The sequence below is a fragment of the Neodiprion pinetum genome, chromosome 5, assembly GCF_021155775.2.
Source record: "Neodiprion pinetum isolate iyNeoPine1 chromosome 5, iyNeoPine1.2, whole genome shotgun sequence".
NCBI classification, from domain to species: Eukaryota; Metazoa; Arthropoda; class Insecta; order Hymenoptera; family Diprionidae; genus Neodiprion; species Neodiprion pinetum.
Window position 1 is genome coordinate 932,048 of NC_060236.1, and position 20,285 is coordinate 952,332.

Consider the following 20,285-nt stretch of genomic DNA (forward strand, 5'->3'; position numbering starts at 1 on the left):
GTTGGATCTTCCGCGAACGAAGGTAACATAATCACAGACCGGGTATCCCCTATTTTTTCTATCTCCGTGACCAAGAGATTGAGGTTAACCTCAAAATCTGTCGAGTCCTCGTGTTTGAAACACAGTTTGACATTAGAGACTGATCAACAACAAATCTTTAACCGAATAAAATGGCTCAAGGAAAGTTGAAGGTTAAAGCAAAACTGCCAGCTTCCGCTAAGCCAAAGGGCGGCGGTAACAAGAATAATAACAATAACAAAGGTCGACCGATACAGCGCAGAGGAAGTAAGGCTATAACGACGAATCTGTAAACGTTTTACGTATTTATGTACGAACGCGCTTGACTTGAATGTAATTAGTAATTATTGAAGTGCTCGGTACTATTTATCGATGACAATTATCCGAATCCTCATGCGTTAAGTTTTCTAAATCCCAAAAGAGACAATTGTCTTGCCTATCGATCGAGGGGCTATTGTAGAACACTCTTGGGTGTACTCGCTTCTTACTGCCTATTTATCCAAAGATTTGTCGGTGAATATCGGGGAGTACCCACGAGTACCGGTGAGTACCAACGAGTCTTTGGATAGATAAGGCACAGTAAGTTGTCAAATAAGGTAGGAGGAAGCTAATATACTCAAGAGTGAATAGCTCCTCGCTACGTATAACAGTCACTATCAATTTTACCTCAGCCATGTACAACCTAATCGATGATATTTGTTTACAAATTAAGATGCGCCGGTACGTCCAAAGAAAGCTAAATTCGAGGAACAGAATAAACTGAAGAAAATCATATCGAAAACGGTGAACAAAGCGATGGAACAAGAGTTGAGGCAAAGAGCACTCGGAGGTAAACAATCTCTGACAAAGAAAGAACCGGCTTCGTCGTCAAGCGGACAGAAAAAATAACAGTAAATAATTCACTCTTTCTTTAATCATGGACAATTTACTTGAAATAAAAATGGTGTACGCAATTTCATTGAGAGGTCGTAAAATCGTGTCATTCAATTCAATGGAAAAATCTCCGCTGTAGCTGCATTGAGACTTATTTTTAAAAGTATCGATTTTTTTACTTGTCGAAGTAATAACTCTTTATTCATAACATGTCCCACGGTATAATTATTGTTATATTATTATATTAATATGTAGTTGTATAATATAATTTTCATATTTACTGGCAGTTGCTTTTTGCACGTCACGTTCTACGCAACGTACATTTCTTTTTTTTTTTTCATTTCAATTTGTCGATGTCTGTTGTAAAAAGAAAGATAAAGAACCTGTATATAAATAGTTGATATTTCATAACATACATATATATGCATTTTTTGATATTTCGCAGTCAATTCTTTCTTTCCAATATTAACAGTAATCGTAATACTAGTAATAAGAATAATATTAAAGTGGTGTTACAATAGTAAAATGTAGCACTGGATACAGTCGATGGCACTGTAGTTTAAATAATATTAAAGAATATGGCAATCGTGTGTAAGCTGAAACGCTACAGAGGAACACACAGAAAATGAAAAACGAAAAAAATCGTGCTACACAAGAAAACAAAAAAAAACTATTAAATGCAATGACGGTAAATACAATCGGAATGAATTCAACAATTTTCACGTAAAATTATTATTTCATTCCTCAGTTCGATAACAGTAGCGTGAACTTATCGAAAATTGTTCCTACATTTTGGTATGCGTATGAAATTTTGATTATGCTGTTGAAATCATATATATATACTTTTGTATATATGTATGTATCTTTAATTTTATTTTTTTCTGTTATCAACTCTAGAATCTGAATTTATAAAAACTATATCAAGTATCGTTCAAATGTTTTTACATGACTATCATACAAGTTTTTCCCGCGCCTATTATGATTCCGCGCCAAGCGCGTCTCTTAACAATATATATATTATATGCTCTCTATAGTTCATACGTAATACTCTGGTTTTCGTTTTAATAAAAAATCACATTAGCTGATGCGCTCTAGCTGCAGGCTTTTGGTTTTACTGCTCGTAAGCATCTGTATCATCTTTCTTCTAATTGTAAGTACATATGATAATCATCGGCCCATGTTCGTGGCTTCTCATCGTTTTTTGCTTGTGCTCTTATGGTGATGCGACCTGGAGAAAAAAAGATTAATAAAAATGAAATGACAAGCTACGAGTTAAACTCAATGCCAATATTCAAACGGCACTCACAACTAAGAGATGTCCACTTTCTCTGTTCTTGCTTATCGCCGGAGTATTTCCTGTTCTGAATTCTATTGTACCTTCCTTGCCACTGACTAGTTTGTGGGAAAGTCTGAAACGGTATATTCGATATTTAAGTAACCGTTACTGGTTGCCAGAAATTGTTGCAGGATCCTTCGCTCAATTTTCACTGAAAAAATATACTTACAATTCCTCGTTGACGATGCTAAGGATTTTAGGATTCTTTGTTATGTCGATCGCTTTAGTCAGGGCTTCGATTATGTGGGGCAATTCCAGGATCAAATCACCCTAAAATTGTACATCGGTTTGTGTAATTTTGTTGCTAAGGCTATCGTATAAGTGTTCGTAAATAGACCGTGCTCGTTATAATCTCTATATACCTTGTCCTTTTTCAGTTCTGGCGGTATTCTGACAATCAGTAAACTATCAGATTCTCCGGTGACGACCAAACCGCTGATCGATTGATAGGGTAGTCGATGTTTCAATTTGAAGGTCTTTATCGTATCCAGAATGTAAACTGCTTTGTGAGTAAGTATGAGGACTCTGTCGCGAGGCTTGTATCCGTGACGGTCGTATTTCACCACCGGAGTTGCATACTGCAGAAATTGAAAATAAATTTGAGCATACAAATTTACAAATTACAAGAGGTATCGACCTAACCAGCTGAAATATCACCTTTATAGTTTCATCGCTGGGAAGAATGTTGGTCGTAAATGTTTGTCTCAGAGCATTGAACTCTTCGCCGAGTCGATCCTCCTGGAATCGTGGTCCAACGCTCTTTGCGTACGACTTCTTCTTGTCCTTGAACAAGGTTTCCGCAAGAATCTTGAGCTCAAAGTGCGCCTTGTCTTCTGGCGATAAGGCCAATCTGTAATTTCGAGCCTTCCACCTTCTGTGCATTGGATGCAGTAAATCTGAAGCCTAAGTTTCAACATATATTGAAATTACGTTATGCTCCAAAAAATTGAATCGCAGTCGTTGTATTATTCAGAATACTTACCTCCTGACAAGCGAGCGGGCATGCAGGCCAAGAAGTATCCAAAAGACTTTCCGGAAGATTAGCAGCGAGTCTTCGGAGCCATTGTGCTTTTCCCAGTTCAATGAATGCCATATTTTCTTCATTTGGCGGTCCATTTCGAGTAATGAAACCTTTGATGAACCTAATGAACATATTAAGATTGGAGTTTGAAACATGGTTTCTCACAGCACTTATCAGCTGTAGATAATAATGTAACTCTATCGTTTGTATCCTTTCGTTTTTTTTTAAGGGAAACGGACCTTCGAATAGTGATGACAGCCTTTCGCCTCTGTTCCGCTTCCCTTTTCGCGAGCCACCTTCGAACGTATTTCTCCAAAACGATAGAGGCATCTCGCATTTCGAGGTATATCCTCCTTTGCTTTCTACCCTTCCATCTGCTTTGAATGATGGCAGCAATATCGTGTTTCTTCTCTTGGAAAGCATCTTCGGTTTCAAACAGAGTCTTGGGTGATCTGATGAACAGCTTCGTGCTAAAAAGAAAAAAAATCCAAACGATTGTTCACGCCCGTTATGTATCCTTGTGATCACTCGGTATTCCTGACTTTCAACTTTTTACTCACTTGCCCATCCTGTATTCGTCATTCTCGTACCCAAGATGGCAGACTAGAGTTTGTACCCCGTCTTTTGCTGCACCGTGATACCTGGGCCAGGTTTCAGGGCAGAGTGCCTTGTAACGTTGCAAAAATTGTTCGTATGGTCTTCTGTAGGCGAATCCGGCTCTCCTAACTCTCAAGTTCTCCATCAAGCCGAGATACTTGACCTGGTGTAGTACTATCTTCTCGTTGAATTGACCTGAAAGAGACATTCACGAAAGCCTTGGTCAGTACTTTTCGACGTTAGAAGAAGAGAACCGAAAATCTTAACTAAATATGTCACTGTAAGACTCACCAGCCAACTTGAAGTCATTTGGTTTGATGCAACGGATGTAGGAGGGCTCTTTCCCCAGAAGTATTTCCATCAGATTATTCAAACTGTTTCTAAATTGGGTTATCGCAGTTTCCGGACGTTTCTTACTCGACAAATCTTCCACGTCAAATATAACCTGGGACATAAAGATTGTACGGTTCAACAAGTCGTATGTTTCAACCGGGTTCCATTAAACCAGTCGAGTATCGGATTACGAAGAGGCTTAGGTGAACCTTCGAACAATACCTTGGTTATTGGATTGGTAGTGTGAGACATAACTTCGCGAAGATCCCTGAACAGCAGGTCGTTATTCTTTTCAAGGAAGGTATTTACGTTGTACGTTACTTCTCCAGCGTAATGGACCAATCTGAATTCCTATAAATCGAACAAGGCGTTACAGGCATTGTACCAACTTTCGATCCACTCGATACTTTGGCACAGAGTATTGCACAAAATCACTCACGTCGCGTCCCATTATTTTTTGCGTTTGTATGTCGGATTTCATGTGACTTATGTAGTGCTCGTGGTTGGACAGATGAGTGTGTAATTTTTCAAGGAAGCTCAAATCCGTCGGTTCGCCAGGTCGGAGACATTCCTCGTCGAGCAGGGCAATGATACCTGCGCGCATTCGCAAAGAAAAATTGAATATTACTTGTGAAATTTTGACTGCACAACCAATCGACGGACCTCCGATCCGTAACTACTCGCTAAGAATACCCACCCTTGTGCTTCTCTTCTATCAAATCACAGATTACTTTGTTGTTGAAGTACTTAACGGGCTCCCACTCAATACCCTCCTTAAGGTACTCCTCTTGTTCCGATTTCAGTGTCAGACGAATGAAAAGTTGCTGCAATTTTTCATTGCAGAAGTTTATGCAGAATTGCTCGAAGCTACAGAAATGCGGGAAAAATGTTCGTTAATCAGTCTCACGGAAACGTTAAATAAACTTGATGATTTGCACGTGCAAGGTAAAAATGGACCGATTTCTCAAAGACTCACCTGTTTTTCTGGAAAATTTCGAATCCGTATATATCCAGGATTCCCATAACAACGTTGCGCCGACTGTCCTGCGAATGGAGGGATTTGTTCAGCCTCTTGACCAGCCAGGTGAACAATCGATCATAGACGGCCTTGGCCAGAGCATCGCGGGCGTAGATTGCCAATTCTCTGTTGAGAGGTGAACAGACGACGTCGCCTCGAGCTTCGATAGTGCGACTGGTGAAAGCCTTCGCAAGTTGGACGGCATCGCAGCCCAGCAACTGAAGAGCAAAGGGTCGTTATTATCGAGAGACATTCAAAGCGTCCGATCGGGAGAGTGTGAACATTCGATGACGTTACCGAAGATACAGCTTCGACCGAGGCTGGTTTCAATATTTCAGCGACGCCCTCGGTCTCGGTGAAACCAACGTTTCCCATGTGGAGAACGGAGGCCACGATTTGAAATATGGAGTCCTGTTCGACCTGGTCAAGTTCTATGGTATTCATCGCGTTCGTCACCTCTCGGAACTGGGCGGAATCATTGATGGATTCGACGTGTCCTTTTGCCTGAAACGGTGAGGAGCAACTGGTCGGTGAAAATGACGGTAACAATGACAGTGACGTCAGAAAAACGGAAAACCGCACTTACGCCGCTGCTGAGGTAGTAATAGGTGTCGAAGTTGCGCTTAAGGAACAGTTTCTGGAGCGTATCCTCATCGGCTCCGGCGAGTAGCTGATAAAATATGTGAAAATTTCGCTCTCCGCTCGACTGATGGACCACTCTCGACTTTTCGAGGAGGTAATTCAGTATGTTACCACCGATCGGGTCACCCTGGTGATGAAAAAGAGCGAACGTGAATACCGGAAACAGTGCGATCGTTGGGAACATTGGGACATGGTCGTTGACCAGTAACTGACGGTGTGTAAAAACAAAAAAAGGAACATATCGTTGGGAACAGCGACGAACCTGGTAGTTGAACTGGATGTCCATGTACTTTCCGAACCTGGACGAATTGTCGTTGCGGTTTGTTTTCGCATTGCCGAATGCTTCGAGGACGGGATTGCTGCCGAGAAGCTTGTCCTTTACTCCCTCGACTTGTTGTTTGTGTCCGGTTGCGGCGGCGATAAATTGCAGGATTTTTTTCGACGCCTCGGTTTTTCCGGAGCCGGATTCTCCTGAAATTTTTCACGACGTTTAGCGCTGTCGTTTAAACCCTAATCGGTCACACGAGGTAAATTTCACCCCAGACGTAATATTTTGCTTCGGAAGTGGGTTTTAAAAATTTTTCAAAAAATATCTAGGTATCGTTTAAGGATCGCAAACAAGCTCTCCCGGTTTTCCTAACCAAAATGGATTGTTTAAATATTGCAAAACACCGGCAAAGTGCCACAAATGTCGAAACAAGACCTTCATTTTGCACGAAGAATGGCACCAAGAGGTTGCCATTGCTACGACCAAGGGACTCTACGAGGACTTTGAAAAATGTTTGGGGTGAAATTCGCCCAGAGTGACCGATTACGGTTAATCTACCGCGACGTGTGATTCCAGCGATTGAAATCTAATCCATGACGTTATATTATCCAACCTGAGATGAGGATACATTGCTCTCGGTTTTCCTCGGTCAGTGATTGGTAAGCTGTATCCGCTAGGGCGAATCTGCAAATATGAAAACACAGGTGTTTCAAATAGCACCGTATCCCGGTCTGTCGTAATACGTCGCGTGATTGGCTCGACTTTGTAACGAGGACGAAGTTGGTAACGTTACTGAACCTACGATGGATGTTCGGGAAAAATCGTTACTCTTCGCAAGCTTGGAAATGTCTGAAATCCAGCTAATCGATCACAACAAAGATAGAACACGTTAACATTTTGAAAAACCAACTTCTTGAAAGTCCTTCTGAAATCGTACAATGATTCATTCCACGATCCGTTGTTACGTTAACGTCACCAACTTCAACATGGTTCGACTTTCACTCAAAGAAACGCCGTTCCTCGGTTACCGGTGCATGTGCAGCAACGTGCATGCATGCGATGTACCCATTATCGCGTGACTGTGGAGAGCCAGGAAGATAGCAAGAGCAGCAGGTATTTCCTGGTTATCAAATTACGTTACAAGCCAATTCGCACGTCAAATTATCGTCGTATATGCGAGCACCGGGAATTGTGGGAACGGTCACACGATATTGCGGTTTTGTTTATGCGCTTCTTACATGTGCGGTGGCGCTTCGAAGAAATGGATTTTTTGATAATCCTGGATAGTCTCCGGCGTGTAAATCGGCAAATCCTTGTACGGGTTCACCGAGACGAGGACCTGGCCGATGTAGGTCTGTAAAATACCCGCGAAATTTCCAAATTAGATCTCGTCGTCCCGATGATTTTACCAATGAATTATTTTATCGCAAGCGATAACGAAGAGAGTAAACTCACGTAAATCAGGTTCTCTTTGAACCGTTTTCGCAGATTGTCGACGAACGCTGTCTCGCTTTGGAAGTCCTCCAACAGGACAAAGTCCTGGACACCGACTCGGTCCCGCTCGTGAAGTCCTCTCTCCATCGTCCTTACAGGTCTTTGAGATATCGACCTAGATATCGGTGGCGGGGCCGAAACTCCGCCGACTTCCTCTCCGCTATTGTTTTCGCTGAAAGAAATGCACGTACACAATATAAACGACGTGACTAAGTTTTCGGTGTTTCGAGGATTACTTAAATTTCGAAACAAGTATTAATCATCTGACCAAAAACGATCTACATCTACCTACTTCGGGGAAAAAAAATAAAAGTATAAACTTTGAACGTTCGTCGTCATACTTTCTTTGTTATAAATGCGGTGTACTAAAAACAGGGTGGCCACACAATTGGAAATTCTGGAATTGTCGAGGGATTCATAATTTGGTGATAGACGGAACTGAAAATATCAATTTTCCATCATGGGAATTAAAAACGATTTTTTTGACGTAACTAGATTAGGTTTTTTACGTCGAGAAAACAAATTGGCTTAAACTAACTTTTTTGTACATAATATTTTTCTCAAATTTGAATTGAATTTGAATCGAATATAGAATTAATAAGTTCAACGACTTAGGTTTGAGTAACTTACAATAATTTGGAAAATTTCAGGGAAAACGGGATTTTAGGTCATGAAATTTTCTTCCCCAAATATTTGTGGCCACCCTGTAAAAAAAAACTTAGTGCCGGATATTTATCGCTCTTTGCGGATGTTTCTGGTCTCTTGTAGAAGGAAGCGAAGTGTTTCTTCTTTGTATTCTTTATCAGGCCACAAAGAAAGAAAAACCACCTCAGTGGTTTATTTTATATTTTATATTATACCGTGCAAAACAAGATATGGGATCATAAAATAGTCTTGATAAAGTGTCTCCAGAGAATCATCCTTGTTGTTGCATTCGTAGGCATTGCTGTTTGAAATATTCTAACAGAATTGCAATCGACCCGTCAATTCCGTTCAAGATCTTGAACGAGCAAAGAATTTTTCATTTCATTTCATACGCAGCCTGCTAACAATCGTCCGGTTTCGATTCTATCGTAACGAATTGAAACCAAAGTGGAACGATCGGGTTCCGGCCGAATTCGGATCACTTGCAATTGGATCCTTGTGGCAGGCGTAACATTGTCAACGTGTAAGAGAACCACGTTCCGATTGCGAGTATGGTTGTTTAGATTTTTTTCAGATCGCAATTGCATAATTTGCATCATTTACATCGTATTTATCGCACCAAGGTAACCCAGAGAGAATCGCGATATCATATTTTCAAATTCTGACCGATTACCGCTGCATATCGCTGCTTATCTCGACTCGTTTGCGCCTAGAAATCGCTGGATTTCTGCAGCTTAAAACCGAACATTGATTGAGCAAAGTATGGCGAGTGAAATGTGTTTGAAATTACATTATTAAAAGCAGCGTCGATACTCGTTGATAGAAAAATTGAAAATTTGCAATGCTTTTTATTTTTAGATTACGTATATATATATATATATATATGTATGTATGTATGTATGTATGTATGTGTACGCGAACGACGAATAACAACGTTGTAAAAATATTTTTCCCGGAAAGAAGTATAATCGGACATTCAATGAGAAATAACAAGACTACGCTCCGTACCTACTTGATTATTAAAAGTATAAAATGAACCGATCGGGGGCCAGTTATTTCTTGGCCTTTCAAAAAGTATACCATCATCACAAATTGTCGGACATTGCGGTAGAGTCAGCGTTTAACGACCTTGCAAACTCGCCTGATAAACTCTACTACAGATTAGATACGGAACGTTAGTTGCCGGTATATACGATATATACGATATATATACATATACACCTAATCGCTACCTTCGATATATTTTTATTTTTCCAAACGTGTACCTACGCAAATCAATAGAAGAAATTTTTCAATCTTGCTCTACAGTTTTTCAATTAGATATTAATTAATATTACCATCCATGCGGAAGGAATTTTCATTTTCTTTCATTTTGTCGGAGTATATATGTAAGTGGATGACTATAATTTCATTCAATAATACAACGATACAGGTGCTCTACTCCAAAAATAACACTATCAATTAATCTAGTCGATATTGCGTAGTTTGAGAGAAAAAAAAAAAGAAACAAACAAAACTGTGCTACAACAGCGAAGCGTCTGTAACACCTATTATACGAATCAACGAGTTATATTCCTCAGAGTAAATTAATAATTCAACATAATCGTTTGACAAAGCACAAAACATTTCTATACATATATATATGGAACGCTCACCTCATTTCGACGTTATCCTCGTTTCGACTGCGGATGAAAAATGTTTATTATTTTTATCACATCATTTTATTTTTTCATACGGAGTCTTCCGCCGGTTCGACACACCTGCCGGTTGTCGCTTTTACATACGCTTTGACGCTACCGTATATATATATATATATATATATATATATACGTGTGTATGTATGTATGTGTACTTAGTTCGTATGTAACTTACGTACATAACTTGGAGAGATTACCTCTACGTATACCTTATATATATATATATATATACATGTATATATATACGTGACGTTGGATGCCAATAGCAACGCGGAGTGATAAGATGGTGTGTATAAAAATTGATATTGACACGTTCCGTTTTAACTGCGAAACATTTACAACATTCGGTAGTTCGATTGTATTTTTATTGCCCAGAGATTATCGACTGTAATTGAATTTTTCCTAATCTTCGAACATCGAAAATTCGGGTATCACGTGAGGACTGTTTTTTTTTTTTTTTTTTTTTTATTTTTATTTTTATTTCTTATTGTTGAATCATTTTTACGAAAGAATTTTGTTTTCCAAAGAATGTTTTAATTTATCGATATATTGATATACCCGTCACACATTATCGCATGAAATGACTAAACTATCGAATTTTTTCTGACAGGCAATTCGGTTTTCTATCTACAATTGTATCATTGATGCCGTTTTTTTTTTTGTAATATTCTCCGAATATTACATCGAAAATGAATTTATTTCTTTTCTGTTTATCAAAGTTCGTTATCTTTTGGTTTCCTTAATCTCGCGGCAACGTTTCTCGCGTCTAATCTCGTTTTATGCAAAAAATAATCTAATTGTCGACGGGCCTAATCATGTGTCAACGGTGTTTAGATCATCGATCGTTTAAGCAACGATGAACATTCCTAAGTGTGAAAAATCGTCGGTAGTCGGTACGTCGGGGGCAAATGTGAAATTCGTTTCTAGGCGTGGCTGTTAAAGTTACCAGTGTAATAAAACGATAACGATAACTGATCGTTTTCAATCACTCCAATTAAGTTGTTGAAACTCGGGAGTTTTGTAATGCGGACAGTGATGATATAATCATTCGGACATTTATCGTTTATCAATGCGTACAAGTATATTATCATCATCGAGCCAAATTCCGTCACTAATTGTTAAAACATCGTCCCCAAAAATATTTTCACGCCTAATAAACGTGAACGAGAAACAATATCGATTAAAATCATCGTTCCAATTGGAACGCGAAAAATTGCATTACGTCCGATCATTGATCGATATAGAGTATTAAGAAAATATTCATCGTCTTTTATGCGAGGAAAAAAACCATAGATTGAATTGAAAAAAAAAAAATTTTTTAAATTAATAATTTATAGACCGGTTGAAACGAAAGGGAAATTAAATATCTTCTCACGACTAGTTTACATCACCGAGAATTGCGTAACTATATACAGACATGCATAATATCTACAAGTTTCACGCACGACTCGAGGAGTCGTCGATAGATTAAAAATTATCGCTTTCCCGACGTTTCCTCAACGCTGCAATTATACAGCCTTATTTAACGGTTACTTTTATACACCTTACAGTGTCATCCGAGGGGCGAAAAAAAAAGCCAACATTTTATTTTCACTCTCTTCCCTGTTGGTTTCGTTAAATCCTGATATAAAATCCGTGATTTGTTTATATAATGCATAGTTTAAAATGGCGATTTTTAATTTTCTCCACATGCAACCAACGATACCGAAAATATTCATGCGAATTCTCCGCGAACGTCGGTAGTTTCTAAAACGTTTTTTTCTTTTTTTGTATTTTATTTAACAGAGATCTCGATCGGTGATTGGGATCATTGCATCTGATTGTGATATTCGAGTTACGTAATTCCGGACCGTGGAAATTTCTAGAACCTAGCCGATTGCTAACTGGGCGTCAAATCGCCTTCGATGATCGCCGATAATACATAATAATTGTCAGCAACGTGTCACTCTGATATAAGTCAACTGATAACAAACACACGATTTCGGTCCGTGACTTCATCGATTGTTATACCCACTACACATTCTTCTGACCTAATTTTTAACGATTTCGTGTTATACAAAAAAAAATAAAATAAAATAAATAACTAAATAAACAAACAAATAACCAGAAAACGAATTTACTGAAACTCGGCGATTTCAATAAACACAGCACGCCTCTCGATTCATCGTTTCTAACTCTCCGCAAATTTCTTGTCTTCATTTACCGATTAACCTCTCATACTTAAAACAATATTGTATTACAATGCGTTGACAAAGAATTTAAAAAACAGATGAAAACTGATTAATCAATAAAACTCGATAAAACAGCTGTTACAAATTCTGTTCACAGTTTACAATAATAAAATTAGCAACACCAGCTGGATGTGAATGACGTGGAAAGGGCAAAAGACTCCGAATTATTATTATTATTATAATTGTATATATATTATTAACGTTAGAAGTAATCTCGTTGTAGCGACGTCTTCTGTTTTATTGTTATTATTATTATTATTATTGTTTTTGTTGTTGTCGTTGCTATCGTCCTTATTATCTGGTTATTCTTAATTCTCCGCGTTACTGGTTCAATATAGCGGCGAAACGCGAACAGTTGTCGTATATGAAAAAAAAAAAATAAAGAAAGAGAGAAAATGAAGTAAGATTGTAAAATTTTCAAGATCTACCGGTATAAATAATTAACCAGCAGCAGCAACAGCCTCGAGTAGCGAATCGCCGGAGTCGCGAAATCAGACTAACACCTGTCGGCGTCGTCGAGAGCGATCGTCGTGGACGTCGCGTCACCCTGACCAGCGTCCGTCGTCGTCGTCGTTCTTGGTACATCATATAAGCCGCGATATTCTCACCCCCGCCAAAACGCCGAGGAGATAATTAAATGCAATGTCCGATACTTTTTTATTTGTACGCGTTTCACGGTAGCAGACGTCGTCGATCGTCGACGGTTTTATCGAATCCCGGATGATTTATTACACAATATGGCCGCGTTACGGTTTTTAAAAGTGAGAGAGAAGTAAGTTCATGGATAAGTCACGCGAGAAAATAATTGTCCGCCGGTGTGCTAAAAAATATTTCTCTTTCAGGTGGATGGGATGGTTTTGTGGTAAATGTTTATGCCTTTCGAGTTTGCTGAATCCAAAAATTATTTCCATTTCCTTCCGTTACGTACGGTGTTTTTGCAAGATACAAGGTGTTTGCGTAAAGAAAGCGTGACAATGAAAAAAAAAAACCACCATTTTAATACAATGAACTAAACAATATTTGTTATAAAATTAAACAAATAATTTCATTACGAAGCGTGCTTGACGTTTCGTGTTCGGTCTTTTTGCCTGTGAAACCTTTTCTTCTTCTCTTTGAATACTTCTTCGAACACGCTTCTGCCTTCCATTTTCTGCTTACCTGTTTTGTATTCATTCTCGAGTCTCGCTCTAATACGTATTAATTGGAATTAAGAAATCACTTTTGCATAGGATTTTTATCATCAAGAAGTTATTCGAGGTAAACGGGAGTTTCATTCTAAACGAAACTACAAATACGAGTTCAAGAGAAAACCTGATTTTATGAAATTTTTTTAGTATTTTTTTTTTTTCGATTCGAATACGAATACGGTTATACGTAGTAATAAATTCGTTAGATAACTGTTAATGAGGAATAAGGAATTTTTGTCCATTAATGAAATTCCTACCATAACAAATCGCTTAACGATGAGACAGATTTTTTTTTTATCGAGCTCGTTAGTCGGTTGAAAAAAAGAAAGAAGGAGAAAAAAATCCGATTTGTGTCCGACGGTTACAATTTCAAAAACGATGAATAGACGGTAAAAAATGAGCTACTATTTCTAACAATCAGGCAAGCATTTGTACGATTGTTCTGACCCGAAAATTGTAGAATAATCAACGTGATTTCTCTTAGGTTTGTTAACAACAATATGTTGACAGGTAAAATTCAGTGTTCTGAAATCTCTTTTAATTTTTTAATCGACAAAAATAAGAAAATGGCTTTTCGCAAATTGTACGATATACAGAGAATTTTGTCTAGAGTTGTTTTACAAAAATTGGAGAAAATTGTCAAACGCCATGAAATTATGTATATTGGATTGGTGCGATACAAATAAGGTCGCAACTCAACGATCGCCAGCCTCACTGATAATTTGTAATAATTTCCGATAAGTTAATCAATGATGTATGCATACAAATGTGTATATCGAAGGATGACTCAAACGAATTCCATACGCGAAACGGTAATTAATCATACACAATACAGACTTGACATGTGTGTACGCAGGGGTGGTTTTAAAAAAAAAACGTTTTTCAACCTTCCTTTTTTTTCTTACGTTATACCCTTCGAAAAGTCAGTTCTATTGGAAACCGATAACAGCTTCCCGACTTGTACAGTTTTCGCGATATTTCGGTCAGAGTGTTTGAAAAATTCAAACCGGATAAGGCACCTTTTAAAATTTTGGTACCGAGTTCCGGTTTCGTGAGACTTTGTTTGAGGCTAAAAACTAACGTTTCGAAGGATACGTAGGAAAAATAACAATTGCGTAAAACACTCCAGTATACGTACGATACGTATAAAACTAATCTACGTATAACGTCCATTTCAGACGCTGTCGGATTAAATCGAAAATGATGTGTACAACAATCGTACGAATTCACTTGCGACGTTGATAACGACGAGATATTAATTTCGTTACACATATACATATTATACATATTATACATATATACATATAAATAAATCTGCTTCCATGGTTTATTGTACGTATATAGTAAGATATAGGATAAGAAACTGTGTTGTAACAAAAAAAAGAGGCAGCATTCATAATGCAGGCACAATCAATTCCATCTGCGCAATTACATATTCATACACGATATTTTGTTGAAAGGTTGAAACGAACGATGTGGAAATTGTGAAATCATTAATAACAACGTATTTCGACAGGATAATAATATTAATATTATTGCTGTGTTATGGTCGAGGTGGAAAACTCGGGAGTAGAAATTTATTTTCGCTAATATGTTACATACTTGTATTACACAGATCGTCGTAACTCTTGTTACTTTTTACTTATTTACGTCATTTTGTTGATCGTCAGACACGTCATTCACGGTTTATCCCCGAGTTGATCAAAGGTCGATCCGAATGGCAGACAATGAGTATAATTACCCGACGCAATTGATTCTACGCGTGTGTGTAAATTTTCACGAGGTTGAAGTTAGCGGAAGAGAAGAAAGTTGTTAATCTGCAGCGTTAGGATTTTCGGAAATTCAGTTGGTAAATGATAAGAAAGTAAAAAAAAAAAAAAAACACATGTTCTTATTTTGAAAAACCAACTCCTCGAAAGTCGTTCTAAAATTATACAGCGATTTATTCCAGGGAATATATTTTATTTTTATTAAACATTTTTCAATTTCGAATGTTCCGTACAATCGAGTTGAAAAAAGTCTACGAATTTATAGTCCGAAATGTAAAGGATTTTTGCTTCATTACGCTTAACCAAATTTTACATTATACTAAATTAGAGCAAGCTGACTTGCTGTATCAATAAGAACGACGAACAATAATCGATTATTTTTCCTCGTAATCGGTTTTCATTTTTTACTCCCATGAACATGCGATTAGAATATCTATTATTATCATTGTCTTACTTACTAAGATACCTATTAGACATAAAAAATGAAAGATAAATGAATATTTTCACCTGATATTCAAAAGTATTTTAAATGAAACTGCAAATTATCAAAAACCTTTCCACCATTAAGACTACGTACTGAAATTTACGAAATTTTGGTTCTATATGCACCGTTTGAAAAAAATACGAAGTAATCGATCAATCGATTAATTTTTACCGATTCGATCGAGTCGTGTTCGATTATCTTTAGCTTACTGGCCATTTTTCTCTCGGTACGAACATCTCGTCGTAAAAATTTCGCGGCCTCAAAAAATTCCCCCCCCCCCAAAGTTTTCAGAGCCGTCGAGTTATTTGCATTTATACCGACCCTGCGGAGCAATTCCTTCGCGAATTTCTTGCAAATTACACGGTGTCTGTGCCTTTTATAAAAACTTGCCGCCTTCGGATGGGTGGACGAACGCCTCGTCAAATTTTCATGGTCTAATTGCGGGGACTCTATGGACCCCGTAACAAGGTAACAACCCTGAAGTTCTCGTTTTTATTCCCTTGCAAATTGTCCCTCCTCTTCGTCACGACACGTTGCATCGAAATTGTTAAAAATATATACCAGATTTGCCGCAGAATTTCATTCCACGACGGCTCATTTTCTTCAGAAGGATTATTTTCTTTTTCTACAAAGTCATCGGAGCGGATTTTCATTGTTTTCGGTATCGAATTCGGTACTGTCAATTCTTGATCACGACCGATATCGGTGCAACGTTGTAAAATTGAAAAGAAAAATTCAAAGATATCAAAAAAAAAAAAATACGTACAATTTCTTGATGTTAGTTAAGAGTTTTGTAATTTATTTTCCAAAGAACGCGATCAAACTTACGCAACAGGTAATTAAAGTTCTTCGAATGACTTCTCCTGTTCGCTCGACAGTTTCGACTGAAGAAAAATTACACTCTGTCGGAAATAATATGGCGAAACATGATTCACGAACTTCGATTTCAAGGATCAGTTTCCGCATCAGACGTCGCCTCGCGTGTGTAAATATAATGACGTGAAAAATGTAATTTGAAAATCCTCTCGGTTAACGGTACGGTCAGTTTGCCGCTGCTGTTGTTATAGTATAGGTATGCATATGGGGCATTCCATGCCAATTCAACATCGGTCCGACGACCCTTTACCTCTCTGATTTGACCCCCGATTTTTTATACGAAGTTTTTCTTTTTACCATTTTTAAAAAGAAAAACATATCAATCGACAGAATCTAAAAATCTGAAATAATTCTGAAAAATACTGCGTCACGTATGTGAAAATTGTTTCAAGTTTTGAGCACGAGTGAACTGACTCTTTGTTCCAATATAAAAAAAAAAAAAAAAGTATTGAAAATTGTAAACAGTTCAAATCAGTTCCGCAAATTCCTAACGAAAAACCGAGCGGTGAAGGCGAGAGTTGAAACAACGGTGTAAAAATATTGGTAGCTGAATTGAAAAGGTGAAAGGTCAGACCCGGTTTGAGTTGGCACGGAATGCCCCATATACACGTCGTGCGCATGGTTACGAGGTGATTCATTCCCCAACAAACGTCTTCGGAGTTCAACAGGCGGATTACGAACTCTCGCGTGACTAACGCTATGCGACACGGAATTAAATGTTGTGCATAAATTTGGCAAACGGCGTTCGTTTTGGCTTTGGGAAATTTCGGCATACTCTGCGGAAATTGCAGTTCTTCACAGCCGCTGATTACCGTCTTCGCTTGTAAATCGCGATCCAATTGAAATCCCGAATTCGAAACGTTACGAAAGCGCGAAATTCGTTGCAACATGAGCTATAAATAAAAATGAGTAAATTCTTTTTTCCTGCAATTAATCGAATCTCCCGCATCTTTATCCAGTCTCTTCACGTATTATTTCGTCGTTGGGATTGCAGAATAATTGTCCTTCACTGAAAATCTTTCCCCATCGTCGCCTTTCAATGCTTTCCAACTATCACGTCAATGAGTCACCGTCATTACAGTCAGACGGCGCTGTTTGCGTTTACTTATTTTCACGCAGTGACGTTTCAATTTGTTGATAAGAAAATTTATATACATATTGGGGTAACGTTGAACTTCGTTGTGATATTTTTTTTTTTGTAGTACAAATATCGATTTTCAAAGCATCTCTAAAGAAAAGCGTCTTGCGGTGAGCGAGATATATCCGGACTGGATAAATCGAAATGAAAAAACAAAAAAGATTTAGTTGATACGAGTTCTTTGATCGAAGCGATAAGCAAAGTATTAATTTTAAACAAAACGGCGGTTCATAGAAAAAAAAAATTTCCGTTTTCCACCAAAATTTTCCCCTCAATTTGTTTATAAAATGGAAACTATTTATCGGTGAGAAAAAACCTTCGATCGAGGACTGAAAAGTATATTCATAAACCATGCGTAAAAATTTGAGACTTCTCGGTTCAACAGTTTCCGAGAAATCTTGCTCAACGTCTTTGCAAATGTTCGCGTAACTTGGAGAACATTTGTCGGATCGACGTGAAATTTTCTGTGCACATACTTGAATATACGTAAATTACGAAAATGAACCAAAAAACATCATTTTAAAAAAAATCCTGACCAGGTATAACCCCTTAAAAAAGTAAACCAAAATCGTACCGCTCGATTTAGTTCGTTGCTTTCATTGTTTCTTTCGCTTTTTTTTTTCTTTTTATTCATTTTAATTCCATTTCCGTCAATCCTTGCTTCTCGTTCGTTCTATTCTCGGTCTCGGTCCTCTAAAAACGGGATCAACCAGTCTGAAGAAGGGATGCATGGCAGGTTCCTTATCCTAATGCGATCCGGTGTCAAAAGCGCGTGGAAATGCGGCTACTGCAGGGCTTCGGTTGTAATATATATATATATGATGATACATATACGATGTAAGTCACGAACACGTACGTGCGCTATATGTATACAATCACCGAATGAGTCACCTGTTTGTTTATTTACGGCAACTCTCTGTATATGCGTTATTCCTACGTCCCTGTTACTTGTTACTGCAATGGAAAAACGCTTCTCGATCTTTCGGTGCGATCGGCTTGATGCTTCTGCTTCTGCTGCTGCTGCTTTGGCCTCGTTTCATAATTTTTATATCATTAAATTTTAAGCTTGTATGGGACGTACAGTCACGTCGATAAAACACGAGAAAAGAGAGGCTTGAACAGTTCGAACGAAACCGATCCCGTCGAACCTAATTTACGAAACTCTCCGTGATTAAAATATATATATTTTAACACCGAAGTTCAACTTGAGACACTTTATTTATTGTTAACGATTTCGGAGAAAGTCACATTACGTAAATATGTGACTTAATGACTTGAACGAAAAATGGGTCATTCTTTTCATAAGCGAATTTCATACTAATCCTCTGGGACGGATTTGTTTTTATCAGCTCGTCAGTTGGTTGGAAAAAAATTTTAGTTACATTTAGCCCTCTGAGTCATGGTGGCAAGTATTCTAACCACCTATTTTGTACCCATTTTTTGTATACTTGGATTTTTTTACGTGAGTTATAAGTTTTTGGGGTCGCTGATTACGAATCTGAAATGAGATTTTGAAAATTCAGTACGACGAATCCAATTAGCAGCCCGGAAAATCCCTGCATAGAATTTTTTGATCGTATCCGATGAAATTTGTAATTTTTGTCCACCATATCGGATCCATCACGCTGAATTTTTGAAATCTGATTTCAGATACGTAATCAGCGATCCCAAAATCATAGAATACCATCTTGTTACAAAAGTTGACCAATAAAAGTTTGGAATAATCCGATTTCTTTGATTCCTTTTGATAAAACCATAGATATTTAAATAGTTAAACTTCACTGTGTGGACATTTTTTCTGCAATCTTAGGGAAATTCTTTTGTTAGCGCGATGTAATTTTCAATCTCGTCGCGAGAATTTTTTAACTCGACTGTACGCCGCGCGCATCCTTAAACGAAACTTTAAAAGATCCGGCCCCCCGGCAATAATTCCTCGCGCTTTTCTCCGTCGATTCGGCGACTGTATAATCGCTTAGCTCCGAAAATCAGAGACTCGAGGTCCGAGAAAGTTGTACCTATTATCATCGGACATGCATCATGTCTATGCATGAAATACCTCTAACGGTTCGTCTCACCTTATTGACTTACTTTTACGCCGCGATAATTTATTTAGCCTTTTCAATCACACGACCGGGGCTTGATTTTATCACTCGGATATCTCTCCGTGAAAAACTATTCCGCATATAAGCGTTTTTCAAGAAAATCCATGTCCTATAATTCGACTTGGAAATTAATGAAAATTTCGATGATTTCCGACAGTAAAATGGACTGAATTTAGTAAGGATTCAAATTTTCTCTAATCTTTTTCTATTCTTCTCCTTTTTTTTTTTTTTTTATTTTTGTAATATTTCGCGAACCTTGCGATTTTGATTAACCGACTATACGAATTTTCGGTGAACTTCTTTTGTACGCGCGAATCTCGCGAATGAGAAATCATCGCATTAGAGTAAACGAAATACGAAACTCTGTTGCGAAAAATTAGACAAATTCCTGTAAAACAATAGCGATAAAAAACACATCGTACGGTGAATTTTGTTTATCAGAGTTATTCGTAGATCGAATCCGATCGATATATATCCGAGCCTAGAAGCTGACGTACGTCGGGCTCTTTTCTTCTTCGGCATACGTCACGTACCTACTTTTATTGACTGTTAATAA

General features: G+C 37.9%; 2 protein-coding genes across 4 annotated transcripts in view; one reads left to right on the forward strand and one right to left on the reverse strand.

Annotated features, from left to right (window-relative positions):
* LOC124218978 (UPF0390 protein zgc136864) lies at window positions 1-1,947 on the forward strand. Its single transcript, XM_046625984.2, has 2 exons — window positions 1-285; window positions 731-1,947. The coding sequence occupies exons 1-2, from the start codon at window positions 171-173 to the stop codon at window positions 904-906; spliced, it is 291 nt and encodes a 96-aa protein (XP_046481940.1). The 5' UTR covers window positions 1-170; the 3' UTR covers window positions 907-1,947.
* Myo61F (Myosin 61F) overlaps window positions 1,197-20,285 on the reverse strand; it is a 26,523-nt gene continuing 7,434 nt past the window's right edge. The window contains exons 1-21 of one of the 3 annotated variants that reach the window (XM_046625905.2): window positions 12,602-12,740; window positions 9,901-9,927; window positions 7,562-7,772; window positions 7,345-7,460; window positions 6,720-6,790; window positions 6,101-6,309; window positions 5,783-5,965; window positions 5,494-5,700; window positions 5,155-5,414; window positions 4,876-5,045; window positions 4,618-4,772; window positions 4,401-4,529; window positions 4,137-4,290; window positions 3,809-4,040; window positions 3,488-3,718; window positions 3,210-3,369; window positions 2,885-3,130; window positions 2,590-2,805; window positions 2,397-2,497; window positions 2,198-2,300; window positions 1,197-2,119 (exon numbers count right to left, since the gene is read on the reverse strand). In XM_046625905.2, coding sequence (XP_046481861.1) covers window positions 2,105-2,119; window positions 2,198-2,300; window positions 2,397-2,497; window positions 2,590-2,805; window positions 2,885-3,130; window positions 3,210-3,369; window positions 3,488-3,718; window positions 3,809-4,040; window positions 4,137-4,290; window positions 4,401-4,529; window positions 4,618-4,772; window positions 4,876-5,045; window positions 5,155-5,414; window positions 5,494-5,700; window positions 5,783-5,965; window positions 6,101-6,309; window positions 6,720-6,790; window positions 7,345-7,460; window positions 7,562-7,772; window positions 9,901-9,905 — 3,174 coding nt within the window. In that variant the 5' untranslated portion in view covers window positions 9,906-9,927; window positions 12,602-12,740 and the 3' untranslated portion in view covers window positions 1,197-2,104. Of the gene's footprint in view, window positions 2,120-2,197; window positions 2,301-2,396; window positions 2,498-2,589; window positions 2,806-2,884; window positions 3,131-3,209; window positions 3,370-3,487; window positions 3,719-3,808; window positions 4,041-4,136; window positions 4,291-4,400; window positions 4,530-4,617; window positions 4,773-4,875; window positions 5,046-5,154; window positions 5,415-5,493; window positions 5,701-5,782; window positions 5,966-6,100; window positions 6,310-6,719; window positions 6,791-7,344; window positions 7,461-7,561; window positions 7,773-9,900; window positions 9,928-12,374; window positions 12,513-12,601; window positions 12,741-20,285 lie in introns of those variants that run through there. The other 2 variants (XM_046625906.2, XM_046625907.2) reach the window with 2 other exon arrangements.